Source organism: Lontra canadensis, unplaced genomic scaffold (assembly GCF_010015895.1).
Source record: "Lontra canadensis isolate GAN:19392208 unplaced genomic scaffold, GSC_riverotter_1.0 scaffold54, whole genome shotgun sequence".
Taxonomy (NCBI): domain Eukaryota; kingdom Metazoa; phylum Chordata; class Mammalia; order Carnivora; family Mustelidae; genus Lontra; species Lontra canadensis.
The window spans coordinates 13,613,813-13,628,157 of record NW_022631048.1 but is presented as its reverse complement, the minus strand read 5'-3'; the positions used below and the strand labels follow the sequence as shown (position 1 = coordinate 13,628,157).

General features: G+C 49.3%; 1 protein-coding gene across 1 annotated transcript in view; it reads right to left on the bottom strand.

Moving 5' to 3' along the window:
• Positions 1-9,312, bottom strand: part of LOC116877969 (up-regulator of cell proliferation-like) — a 56,341-nt gene extending 47,029 nt beyond the window's left edge. Inside the window, exon 1 of the mRNA XM_032875073.1 lies at positions 9,089-9,312. Coding sequence (XP_032730964.1) covers positions 9,089-9,153 — 65 coding nt within the window. The 5' untranslated portion in view covers positions 9,154-9,312. The remainder of the gene's footprint in view (positions 1-9,088) is intronic.
• Between the last annotated feature and the right edge of the window lie 5,033 nt (positions 9,313-14,345).

Here is a 14,345-nt window from a genome sequence, read left to right as displayed (position 1 = left end):
ATCCTGTAAGACACTTGAGCCAGATGGGGAAGGTGCAATGATAATGGCTCCCTGCCTTTTTGCACCTCTATGTTCAGAAGCAGCAATCAGTGATCAGATGAAAGATCCCTGATATTTGGAGGGCAGAATCTTCTTGCTTGCTTGGCTCCCACAAGCAGTGTGCAAGTTGTTCCAGGAACATGGCTGCCTGCCAAGTGGCTAGGGGTTGGCAAGGTGTAGCTAGAACCATCCTAGAACTGAAATCAAGTGAAATTTCCTATTCAAACGTTCCCCTGAAAGTTGCAAGCCTTCAAGTTTCCAGAGTTCCAAAATAGTTACATCAGATGATTTTGCCAGTACAATTGTTGTCCAGGCAGAGAAACAAATTCCTGGTGCTTTTGATTCCACCATATTCCTAGAATCCTCCTTGTTGTTAGTGGTGTTGGTCTTTTCAAGAAATGATTTCAAAACCTCGCTTTTCTATTCTATATTTTGTTCATCTCTCATCTTTACTATTTCTTTCCCTCTGCTGGCTTTAGTTTAATTTCTCCACTTCTGAAGGACAGTTTGGTGGATATAGGATTCTTGGCTGACAGGAGGTTTTTTTTGGGGGGGGGGTGTTTGTTTCTGTTTTTTCCTTTCGCCACTTTGAATATGCTAGCCCACTCACTTCTGGCCTCCAAAGTTTCAGCTGAGGAATCTGGTGGGAATCTTATTGAACATCCTTTTTATGTAATGAGCCACTTCTGTCTTGCTGCTTCCAAGATGCTGTTTTTGTTTTTAACAATTTATGTGCCTTCATGTGGGTCTCCTTGAATTCATCTTATTTTGAGTTTGTTAAGGTTGTTGGATGTTTATATTCAAGTCTTTCATCAAATTTGGGAAGTCTTCAGGTACTATTTCTTCCAACAATTTCTCTCTCTTTCTCACTCTTCTTCTGGGACTTCCACAATGTACAATCATCTTCTAGAAGGTGTCCTACAGTTTCCTTTGGCTTTGTTCATTATTCTTCAATCTTTATTCTTTCCTTTTTTCAGAGTCGAGCATTTCAATTATCTTTTCCAGTTCACTGATTCTTTCTTCTGCATGCTCCAATCTGCCTTTGAATCTCTCTAGTGAGTTTTTCACTTAAGTTCTTCTACTTCTCAGCTCCAGAATTTCTTTGTGATATGTTGATATTTCCATTTTGCTCATACATCATTTTCTTGACTTTCTCTGTGTCCTTTAGTTTTTCGAGCATCTTTAACAGTTTTTTCAAAGTCATTTTCTAGTAGCTTTGCCATCTGGCCTTTGTCACTGGACATTTTCTGTTGTCTTTTTCTTTGAATGCGTCATACTTTCCTGTTTCCTTAAGCGCCTTGTGATTTTTTTTTTTCTTGTAAACTTGGATGTTTGAATCTAATAATATAGTAAGCCTGGAGATCAGATTCTCCTCTTTCCCTAGGAGTTTCTTTTGGGTTTTCTTTTTGTTTGTGCCTTTGTTTTGTTGTTGTAGAGTGTCTCTGTGCCAGAAATCACCTGAGGTGTAAATGTAATGTCTTCCCCAGTCTTTCTGTAGGCATGCACAATGACTCTGTTGTTTATAATACAGTTGTCCTAAAGATTCCTCCTGCATGCTTTGAGATCCGTATCAGACAATGTTACAATTTTTGTCTCAATCACCAAATTTAATTTAGAAAACTCAACAGGAGAAAAAAACTCCATCGTGTTAACTTACATATTTACTCTTTCTACTGTTTTATATCCCTTCCTGATGTTTCAAGATTCCTTCTTTTATCATTTCCTTTGAAAATGAAGAAACTCCTTTAGCCTTTTTTTTTTTTTTGAATGGGTAGATCTTCTGCTGACAAATCCTCTTAGTTTTCCTTCATCAGAGAATGTCTTGATTCTCATTTTATTCCAGAAAAATATTTTCACTGGATAGAGAACTCTGAGTTACAGTTCTTTGTTTTCACACTTGAAAATACCATGCCACTTTCTTCTGTGCTTCTTGGTTTCTAGTAAAAATTCTGCTACAATTTGGGTTGTTTTCCACGTATTCTTTCTTTTTTCAAGGTATCTTGTCTTTGGTTTTCAGAATTTTGACTATGAAGCATCTTGGCATGGTCTTTTTTGAAGTATATCCTATTTGGTTACCATAGACTGGAGAGCTTATAAACAACAGAGATTTATTTCTCACAGTTCCAGGTTGTTGGCCTCCTCTGACATCACACAAGCACAAGAAGGAAGACCCCACTTTTTACTGCCAAGTGAAGATGAGAGTTCACCAACCAGGCTGCAAGAATGTCATGGCCAACTTTTACATCAACTTGACTGGGCCCCAAAATGCCCAGGTAGCTGGTTAAAGATTATTTCTGAATGCATCTCTTAACGGTGTTTTCAGAGGAGATGAGCCTTTGAGTTGATGGACTGAATAAAACAGAGATCCTCCCCAATGTGGATGGTAATACCTAACCTGTTGAGGGCCTGAACAGAACAAAAAAGTGGAGGAAAGTTAAACTGGCTCTCTGCCTCAATGCTTGAACTAAGACATCAATCTTCTGTACTTAGGGCTCCGGGTTCTCGGGCTTTCAGATACAGACTGGCAGATACACCATCAGTTCCCCAGCGCTCGGGCTTCAAACCACACCACGAGCTCTCCTGGGTCTCCAATTTTTTCAGAGCCAGTCATGGGATTCCTATAACCCAGTATCTTATAATAAACAGATCTCCCTTTCCCCACTCCCACCCCTAGTTTCTCTAGAGAACACCAATACAGAGGGTGAGGAACACCTTGTAACTGCTCCCCATGTGGCCTGCCCTGTGAGAGAGAAAAAGCACCAACACTGTGGGGGGGCATGACAATCCCATCTCCTCTGGGCCTTCTCTGACAGCAGCCGAGCAAGGAAGGAGGATGACCTCTTTACAACACAGCTCTCATCAAAGTCTAGGCTCCTCACTGAACCTTCAATAATGCAGATGGGGCCTTATTTTGTTTCACCGTGTTTGGCTATAGTAAAGCAGTTATTTCCTGTAAGTTCTCTGTCTTGCTCAACTGCCCCTTTCCTGGTCCCTGGGTGAAAAAGAACAGGCTTCTGTTGGGGCTCCCCCCCACCCAACTCCCATGGATATTCCCAGGTTGTTGGCTTCTCCAGCATCAAACCCAGGATAAACTGAGCAAAAAGAGAACTCACTGTCATGTCATTTTCAGATCCCATGATCCCTTCCCATGTCTGCCATCTTCTCTTCATACTTGAGAGTTTCCTCATGGTTTGATAAAGCCCAATTTATTTTATTTTTGTACAGCGCATGCCAAAGTTATAGTTAAAGTATCTTTGTTCAACCCAAGGTCACAAAGATTTTGGGTTTTTTTCTAGAAGTTTTATAGTTCTAAACTAATTTAACAGTTAAGTCTATGATCCTTTTTATGTGCGTAAAGCTGTTATTTTTTTATACATCTAATTGTTCCAGAACCGTTCTCCATTGAATGGCTCTGACATCCATCGTAGTCCATCTGGGTTGCTTTAACAGAAAACCATAGACTGGGGACCTTATAAACAACAGAGATTTTATTTCTCAAAATTCCAGAGGCTGGCAAGTCCCAAATCAAGGCACAAGCAGATTTGATATCTGGTAGGGTCCACTTCCTAATTTATAGATGACTGTTTTTTGCTATGTACTGACATGATAGAAGGGACAAAGGAACTCCCTAGGGTTTCTTTTTTATAAGGACACTAATCCCATTCATGAGGGCTCTGCTCTCAAGACCTAATGAACTGAAAAGTGCCCCACCTCCTAATGCCATCACCTTAGAGATTAGGATTTAACATATGACATTTAGGTGGACACATTCAGTCTATGGCAGCACCTTTTTTAAAATCAGCATGTGGGTTTATTTCTGTATTCTCTATTCTTTTTTCATTTTCACATTTCATTTTCTATTCTTTCATTATTTCGAGATAACTTGGCTATCTTTATGTCAACACATCTTCTTCATTGCATAGCTTTATATTTTGTAATCATATGGCTTGAGTCCTCCCACTTTGTTTCTCTTCAAAGCTGGTCTGTGCATTGAGTCCTCACCATATCCATATAAAGACTAGAATCAATTTGCAAATTTCTACCAAAAAAAACTTGCTGGGATTTTTTTTTCTTAAATATTTTATTTACTTATTTGAGAGAGCATGAGCAAGGGGAGGGGGAGTTGAGGAGGCAGACTCACCGCTGAGTAGGGAGCGTGATGTGTGGCTGGATCCCAGGACCCTGAGATCATGACCTGAGCTGAAGTCAGATGCTTAAGTGACTGAGCCATCCAGGTGCCCCAGCTGGGATTTTTATTTTGATTACATTGAATATACTGACTAATTCAGGAAGAACTGATATCTTAACAACACTGAGTCTTGCAACCCATGAACACAGGCTATCTTGCAATTACTTTGATCTTTAATTTCTCTGAGCAATGTTTGGTAGTTTTCAGTGTAAAGGTCTTCCATATCTTTTCTCAAGTTTATTCAGAAGCATTTAATATTTTTCATAGTACCATATATGGCATTTTTTTTCCAATTTCTGATTGTTGCTCCACACAGAAATAAAATTAATGTCTGTAGATGATTTTGCACCTGTTAACAGTTAAAGCATTAATAGTTCCAGAAGCTTTCTGTAATCTCCAATTTTCTGGACAGACAAGCATGTTGTCTGCGAGTAAAAACATTTTTATTTCTTTCCACTGCCTGGATTTTACTTCTTTTCCTTGCTTTATAGAAATGGCTAGAAATTCCAGTACAACACTGTATAGTAGCGAGGTTTTAGGGTGATCTTCGGGGGTACTAGACTGAGTTTTTCACTAGCTGTTGGCAAAAGGACTCTCTCAGTTCCTTGGCACAGGGGCCTGTCCATAGGACAGCTCACAGTATGGTAGCTGGCTTCCATCAGAGCAAGGGAGTGAGGGAGTAAGGAAGCAAGAAGACAGCAAGAGAGGTTGCCCAAGACGGAAGCCAGTCTTTTTCTTACCCTAATCTCGGAAATGACTTCCCATCACCTTTTCTATTCATTAGAAACATCACTTAATCTAGCCCACACTCAAGGAGAGGAGATTACACAAGGGCCTGAATACCAGGAGGTAGGAATTGTTGGGGGCCATCTTAGAGGCTCCCTACAATAAGCTCTCAATGGCCAAATCAGGGACAATTTGGGCAACATAATAAATAATGACATTAATGGACTAAAATCAACAGAATAAAAATCCATGAGTCCATACTGATATAAACAAAAGAATTGAAAAAATGAATTTAAAAACTGGGGGGAAAAAAAGGAGTGCCTGTCTGGCTCAGTCAGTGGAGCATATGACCCCTGATCTCGGGATCATGAGTTTGAGGCCCAAGCTGGGTGCAGAGATTACTTAAAAAAATAAAACATAAAAAATAATAAATACATAAATAATAAAAGTGGGGGAGAAAAGACAGCTCTTCCTTACTGCAGAATTCCATTTAACAAATGTTGAAAGAGGGGCGCCTGGGTGGCTCAGTCAGTTGGGCATCTGTCTTTGGCCCAGCTCATGATCCTGGAGTCCTGGGATGGAGTCCCGCATCAGGCTCCCTGCTCAAAGGGGAGTCTACTTCTCCTTCTGCCCTGCACCCCACTTGTGCTCTCTCGCGCATGCTCTCTAATAAACAAATAAAATCTAAAAAAATACATAAATGAAAATAAAAATAAGCATAGAGAACTAGAAATAAAAGCATAGGGAAACACCACAGGAATAAGTGCCGTAGGCAAGACTGCAACCTACAATTCGGGGATGAAAGCGTGGTGAATATGCGTGCACATGGCCTCAGCAGTCCCCCTCAGAAGCTATTTGTTACTTTAAAAAGAAAAACATTGACTTTACAATTAAAAAATCAACCTAACTGATCAGATTTAATTAGTAATAAAACTTACCAATGTCATGTACCCTCCAATATGACGCACTGGGGACACAGCAGCACTTCCGTAATAGTCTTCCCCAAAAATGCATTACCTGCATCTCATGAATCAGAAAATCCAAACTGAAGGACATTCTACAAAATGACTTTCCCATACTTGCCCAACAATGACAAGGTCATCAAAGATGAAAAAAAGACTAGAATTTCTGCAGAAGGCTAAGAGATAGGACAAGCATCAGACAATAATTGGACAATTGACAAAATCTGACTGAAGTCTGTATGGATGTCAACCAGCTAACAGTTCTGTACAGATGTTACTTTTCTGGGTTAGCTCATTGTATCAGTTCTGTGATACTCGAACATTAAGGCAGGCTGGGTGAGTAAACAAGTACGTATTGTTGTTGTTACTCTATTTTAAACAGCTTACCAACCGTACACTTAAAATTCACATGCATTTTAGCAGCCACTCTCTGTTCCGCCCTCCCTCAGCCCTAGGCCACCACTGATCCACGCTCTGTCTCTATGGAGCTGCCCATTCTGGACAACTGATGTAAGTGGCATCATACGATATGCAGCCTCTTATAAATGGTCTCTCATTTACCAGGTTTGCAAGCCTCACCCATTGTTATGCCTTGAACTGTGTCCCCCCAAAAGATGGAAGTCCTAATCCCCAGTCCCTGTGAATGTGACTTCTCTGAAAACTGGGTGTCTGCAATGTCAAGGTATGATGAGGTCATTCGGGAGGGCCCCAAACTTGGGGACTCCTTATAAAAAGGAGCAATTTGGACACACAGGCACATGGAGAGGTTAAGACAATGTCAAGACACAAGGAAAATACCATCTGCAGGCCAAGAGTGCCTGGGGCTATCAGAAGCTGGATGAGAGACACAACCCTCACAGCCCTGACAAGGAAACAACCCTGCCAATTCCTTGATTTTAGACTTCTAGGCTCCAAAACTGTGAGCCAATACATTCCACCCAGCCGCCCAGTTTGTGGTCCTTTGTCACGGCGACCTCAGCATCTCATCTACCCATGTGGCAGCACTCATCAGTGCTTCGTTCCTTGTTACTGCCAGAAGTATCCCTCGGAGTGGATGCGTCACACCACCTTTGCCCCTGCAATATGTGGGTTGTGTGACCTTTTGGCTAGTACAAATAATGCTACTATACACATCTGCGTACAAGTTTCTGTGCGGGCATTCATTCTTTATTTCCTTTCATTCCTCCTGGGTACACACCTAAGAATGGAATGCTAGGTCATACAGTTCCGTGTTCAACTTCTTAAGGAACTGCCAAACTGTTTTCCAAAGCAGTAGCACCTGCTTACGTTCCCGCCAGGACTGTATGAGGCTTCCAACTTCTCCACGTCCTCTCGGATATTTGCCGCCATCTGTCCTTTTGACTGGAGCCATCCAGAGGGTGTGAAGGGCCATCGCACTGTGTCTGCAACTCTGCATTTCTCTCATGACTAAGGACACTGAGCCTTTGTGCTCTATGTGCTTATTGGCCATTTCTTTATCTCCTTTGAGGAAACGTGTATTCAAGTCTTTTGCTCAGTTTTTAATTAGTTTGCCTTTTTTATTGAGTTGTAAGCGTTCTTATATATTCTGAACACCAGACCCTTATCAAATATACGATTTGCAAGTATTTTCTCTCATTTTGTCGCTTGTCTTTTTGCTTCCTGACGGTGCTATTTGCAACCCCAAAGTTTTAAATTTTTCTGCAGTCCAATTTATCATTTTTTAAATCTTTTACTATATTTGCAACACTTCTGTACATCGAAAATTACACAGAAGACTGGGTACAAAATACACAACGATTAAGATAAAAAGATGTACAAAATACAGGCACCTGGGTGGCTCAGTGGGTTAAAGCCTCTGCCTTCAGCTCAGGTCATGATCCCAGGGTCCTGGGATCAAGCCCGGAATCGGGCTCCCTGCTCAGCGGGGAGTCTGCTTCCCCACCCCCTGCCTGTCTGCCTACTTGTGATCTCTGTCAAGTAAATAAATAAAATCTTTAAATAAAATAAAAAATAAGAAATGCACAAAAGACAGTAATCAAAATAAGCTGTACGAAAGTTTATGTAGGAGGTCGAAACCACTATGCACTAAACTACCAACACGCAGCAGAAATGGACTGTTCTCATTGCTATTCAACACAATAGTTTTTTTCCAATTATACAACTGATACAAATCCTCTAAGGAAATTTCGTAATTGAGATCATTAGCGAAATCACCACTCAGATAGTCATTGTTGTCATGGCTATACGAAACGATTTACAAACACTTGGGATCATCTGTTTTATAGGAGGAGAGCCACGCAACAACTTACGGACTAAGAGGTCTTTACGCAGAGACAGCAAGGACAGGGGCTCAAGCAGGGCTGCTCAGGCAGGTGACCCCTGAGCGGGCTTTGGAAGGTCAGCTATGCCTCTGCTTCAGGGGAGGCAGCGAGCTCTCGGAGCAGAAGGTGGCCGGGAGTAGGGAAGGTCATGGGAATAATACTGGGGGCAGCCGGGAGTAGGGAAGGGCACCGGGCCGGTGACGGAAACTGGCGACTGTGAGCCAAGCTGGACCACGCGGGATTTTGGAGAACCTGAGAGGCCGGTGGGCGTGCGCCTCGCGGGCGTCCCCGCAGCGGGCCGGGCAGGGCGCGCCTTGGTGAAACGGGCGCGGTACCGGAGAGCGCGCTCCGGAACGGAAGCCACAGCTGGGGGGCCGGGCGAGGTCTGCGGCACCTCGCGTTCTGACGCCGCACACCAGGGTGAGCCCGTCCTGCTGGAGCGGGGAGACGCCCGTCCCGGGGCGAGCGCTCCGCACGTCCGCTCACGCGAAACTCGGTTTAGGGCGCGAGCGGGCGCCGTGGTCGAGCACGCGACTCCGGAGGCCGGGCGCGAGTCCGAGCGCGCCGCGGGTGTGGGCTGGACTGAACCCCAAAGCGCCCGCGAAGCGCCCAGTGCGGAGGGGAGCGAGCCTGCCCGCGCGCCGGACCCCGCGCGGCTCCGCCCTCCACGCGTCCGCCCTGCCACGGCGCGCTCCCTCGCTCCCCGCCGCGGGCTGTAGCCCTCGCGCCGCGCCGCGCCGCCGCCCCCGAGCTCGGGCAGGAGGCAGGACGGAGGCTGGGCCCGCGGGGTCCAGACCGCGGCTCCGAGGCCCACGGCCGCCGGCGCGCGCGCCTCCGCCCACACAGAACGCGCGGGCGGCGGTACTTACAGAACCATGGCCCTCGGGACCGCCCCGCGGCATGGGAGCGAGCCCAGCGGGCGGGCACGGACCATGGCCTGGGAGCGAGCCCAGCGGGCGGGCACACAGCCGGGGCGCAGGGCCGGGACGGGCCGGACGCGCTGGACCGGGCGACCGCTCCGCCTCACAGGGAGCGCCCGGCCCGCGGGCGCCGGCCCCACAGTGCCCCGCGGCGCGCACGCGCAGACGGCCGCTCCTCGAGGTGCCCAACACAGAGACCGACAACCGCGAGGAACCCGGGGTTGGGGGGGAACAGCTGCCGCGCGGCCTTAAAAGGGCAGGGCCACGCCCCGAAGTCACGTGGGGCTTGCGTCACTAGAGGCGGGGCCTGAGGGCGGGGTCCGATGAGCGGGGGGCGGGACCATTATGGGGCGGGGGCGGGGTCCGATGGGCGGTGTCCGAAGGGCGGAGGGCCTGAGGGAGAGGACCGACGGGGCGGGGCGGGGCCTGATGGACAGCTTTACTGTGCCCCTGGTGGGCGGGGTCAGATGTGCCGTGGGGCGGAGCCTGGGGCGGGGTCCATGAGAGGAGTCACCGTATAAATACATACATACTGAGTAAGTAATGAGTTCCCATGGGTTCAAAATTAAGAAGGTACAAAGGGGTCTCCGGGGAGAGTCTGGCATCCACGCCTGTCCCCCAGGTGCCTTTGAGGGTGACCCGCGTTAGGGGCTCCCTCCTCCAGGCCACACTCCCCAGCCCGCCCTTCGCAGCACTGATGCCAGCATCCTTGGCTCCGTGCTGGACACACCTGCGTACGCCATCCACGCCCCAGAATGCGCCGCCACATGACAGTGCTGGCCAGGCGGCAGGCAAGTGTCGTCCTCACGACGCACCAGATAATTATGTGGAGGCCCAGAGAGGTCCCGGTGATGTTCCTGGTCGTAGAGCTTGGGCTCAGACCTGGGTCTTCCAACCGCCTTCGATCGGCACAGAAATGCGATACATGAGCGGATTCGTTTCTGGCAAATCACTCTGTGCTCCCTTGAAACGCTAGTCAACCTTCAAAACTCCTTGGTGTTTGTTGGAGTGTCCCGGCAGAGACCACTTCTGGCCTCTCAGGGAATGTCCCTTCTTAGTGTCCATTCACCACCGCCCGCCCTGAAGAGAGACGCGCGTTCTCCGGGCAGGAAACCACCGGAGCTGGGGAGAAGCCCGGTGGGCCGCGGGCATCAGGAAACCCGCAGTACGGCCAGCTTCTCTTTCCCCCATGGTTCCCACGGCCTCTCCAGGACTTGCCCCAACAGACCTTGCACCAAGGAGCTCACTCATTCATGCAGCATTGCAGAGGACGCAAGTCTGGCCCTGGGAGCCCGAGTGAGCAGGAAAGAAACTGCTCTGCGGAAGTGTCTGGAAACTCACTGCCCCAGTGAGTGTGTCCCCCAGTACCTTCACATGACCTTAGTTCCCCAAATTCACCGCTGCTGTGACCACTGCTCTGCTTCCTGAGTGCTGACCACGTGTGATCCATGTAGACACACGGGATACTGAGAACCAATGGTGGTGTCGTGGTGGGTGTCTGAAAACCAGCCTCAGGGGTGAGATGCGGCCCTGACTTTCGTGCTTGCTAGTTTCTGTGGTGCAAATACTCACCATGACCAACTATATTTGGGGGGAGGCATGGGAGAAGCCCAGGACAGCTGGAGAGGTGGGAGTAACTCGCATGGTCAGCACATCCAGAGACATTAGGTGGGATCAAGAGGGTCTTTGAGACCCGGAAAGCTGGTGACCTTCCCGAGTCCAGAGAGAATTTCCCCAAGCCTGTGCTCTGTGCTGGAGAGATGGAGCAGAGAGAGCGAACCCAGCCCTTAGGGTCTACACTGTGCGTTATCACTCACCCTGCGCAAGCCTGAGTTCCACTCTACCTGCCACACCCCTCAGACAGGTCCCCGCGGTGCTACTGCACGTGCAGGCTCCATGTGCAGGCCTGTCTCTGCACATCCTCTGGACTCTCTCCCTCAGGGAACTCATATGCCTTCCAGGGTGCAGGTCAGCCCCCCCAAACAGGCTTCTTAGGTCAGAACCTTCTTTCAAGATGCACCGGGGGGCCAGCCACTCCTGTATCACTCGTGTTCAGATGCCGTGTTCCAAGGCAAGTCCCAGGTCAGCAAGTGGAGAGCAGATCCAAAAACCCAACTGCAGGGGTGATGTGTTATTCTTCTCTGTGGACCGGAGAGCTTGGGAAGATGTGTGACCTTAAGCAACTGATCCACCACGGACAGATGACTATTAACTCTGGCTGGAGGCGTCTGGGTTTGCTGGATGGTGCTGAGATCTTGATCCTTTGTCAGGCTCCAGGAAGACCCAGGAGTTCAGGAATGTGGCACAGGGTCAAAATCTCCTGACAAGGGATTAAAATGCTGGGATGCAGACATCCAGCAGTCCTAGCAGCTCACTACTGAGTGTTATGTCCCTGCCGTGGGATTCCACATACCGCCCTGCAAATGCTCAAGGACAGGCAGGTTTCTGTCTCTGCAATCCAGGAGCAAGCCTCTTTAAGGAGCACAGTGGTGCTTGGGGGACTCCTCTGCAGATCTCTGGGCCTGAGGTCTGTCCCTGGTGCTGAGAGAGGGCCTCAGGGTCAATATGGGCCCTCACCCCCACCCCTTCCTGTGCCGCTGCTCCACCGCTGGCCCTTCTCACTGTGACACACTCTTCCTCCCCAGCAGCGCTGGGTGAGGGCTGGTCCTCTGAACCATGGAGGCTGTGGCTGCCATTCCCACAAAGGTGGCCCAGTACCATGTGGTGCTGTCTGCTGCTGAGGGGAGGAAGTAGCTGACGCTCCCCCTGGCTGCTCTGCCAGCCTCATCATGCCCATGACACCAGCTTCTCCCTGCTGGCAGCTTTGATGAGTAACAAAAATCAAATGGCTATAGAGAATCTGTAAAAACCCTATCAGACCAGTGAGCAACTTCTTGAGTTCCCTGAAAAATGTCTCCTTCCTTCCCCGCCCTCCCAACTTCTCCCAGACCCCCACTCGATGCCTTTCAGAGAGGCCCACAGGCTATCCACCACCCAGCTGCTTTCAGACACGGGGGCTGGACCAGGCTCTGCTTCAGGAGGGGAATGATAGGGCTGCCCCCTCAGAGCCAGCCTCTCACCCCTGCACCCTCCAGGTCTATCTGTGTGGTTGCAAATGGAAGGACTTCCTTCCTTTGCACAACTGAGCAGTCATGGCATTTTTCTCAATGCTGTTAGTTCTTCCTGCACGGCAGCGCCAGAGGGAGTCAGCTGGCAAGCTCCTCCCCCCATACTTGGGCTTGGGTGCCTTTAGCACAGGGTCAGCTGCCGTCAGGGGTGGAGGACATTGGCTCTGGCTCTGGTTTTGTGCCCTAGATCTGTCATCTGAACCCATCAGGAGAAAAGCAGCTCTGTGCTTACCTTCCTGCAAGAAGACCACAGAAGTCAGTCAGTTAGGAAGAAGACAGCGGAGTCCTAGCGTCACCTCTGGGGACATCTCAGGCTTTAATTATTTATTTTTAAAGATTTTATTTATTTATTTGACAGAGAGAGATCACAAGTAGGCAGAGAGGCAGGCAGAGAGAGAGGAGGAAGCAGGCGCCCCGCCGAGCAGAGAGCCCGATGTGGGGCTCGATCCCAGGACCCTGAGATCATGACCTGAGCCAAAGGCAGAGGCTTTAACCCACTGAGCCACCCAGGTGCCCCACATCTCATGCTTTTAGGCGGTGGAGCAGCTGACCAAAAAGGGTGATGGCTTTGAGGAAACAGGAACGCAGACAAGCCGCAGCTGGAGGAACAGGCATGGAGGCATCTGGAGAGCAACCAGTGGGACCGTTTTAAAACATTAGCAGATCACACTGCTCTGGTTAAAGCCCCTCGGGGATTTGACTACACCTAGAACAAAGTGTGAAGTCCTTCCCTGACCTACAGGGTCCTCCAGGACCCAGCTCCCCTCCCTCTCCTTCTCCCTGTGCTCAATCGTCAGTCCCTTACTAGACTGCCTCCCCCACTTCAGAGCCCCAACACCTCTTGTTCCCTCCGCCCAGAGCACGTCTGCCCAGACCTTCCACAGCTGTGCTCCCCACCCCACATCCAGTCTCTGCTCCAGTGTTACCTCTGCCGAGACGCCTTTCCCAGCCTGTCAAGTGGAAACAGACTCCCACACCCTAGAACAGAAAGCAGAATCCTGCTCCCCACCTTCCCACACCAGGGACCCCCACCTAAGAGCCTTCTCTCGATGGAGCCCAGATCTCCCTGCTCTCCCTCATCCGTGTGATGCACCTGGCTACCACACGGAGCTGATCTTTTTCCAGAACAGAGAGAGCAGCATAGCCCAATTCAGGTAAGGTGGGTTCTCCCACAAGTTGACTGAAATGTGGTAAAGTGCTCCCAGACCTCCTCGGGGTCCAGGGACCAGAGACTGGGCGTGGCAGCCAGGTCAAGGAAGAAACTGGGGACCAGGAGGTATTCAAAGAGAAGACATTGCCAGAGAAAGAGAAAAAACACAGATGCACTGTGGCCAAAAAGAAGGCTGAAGAACAGTAAGAGGGCGGGCTGAATCTCCCCAACTCTGGAGAGGATAGTCGCCTGAGGGCGTCTGAGGGAAAACAAGGACAGAGGAGAAGTCACCGAAGAAAAAAAGAGGGCATGGTGAGTGTTAAGGAGGGCACCTGATGTGGGCCCTGGTGTTGTGTGCCGAGTGATGGATCGTCGAGTGCTGCATCCGAAACTGATGGCATACTACTGTATGTTGGCTAAGCGAATTTAAATTAGAAAATAAAAGATAAGAGATTGGGAGAGCTCAGAGGAGGCCTGCAGTTGCTGGAGCTCACTTTTCTGATGCAAACAGAGCGGAGAACAGACCTGCAGCTTCCGGGCCGCAGACGGAAGCTGCTGCTGAAGGGAAGGAGTGTTTACTTCCCGGGTTCGGGGGAGGTGGCTGCTCTGGCCAGAGAATGTCGGAGACCTACAGCAATAACACACAGAAGTGCACTTCTGTGCACTTAACCTGTAAGCCACGTCTGTGCCCAGACGGAGCCGACAAGCCTGTATCTGCACAATCAGACCCAACACTCCCATCTGGCGGGAAGTCCTGACCGCCTGCCCGGAGGCCGTGTGGTCTTTCCATAGCCCGCCCTGGTGATTTCTCACTGACGTCGCTGCAGAAACGTGGGCGCGCCGGACTGCGGGATGGGCCCCTGCGGGACGGATCCTGCAGAACAGGCCCCTGCGGGATGGGCCCTGCGGGATGGGCTCCTGAGGGATG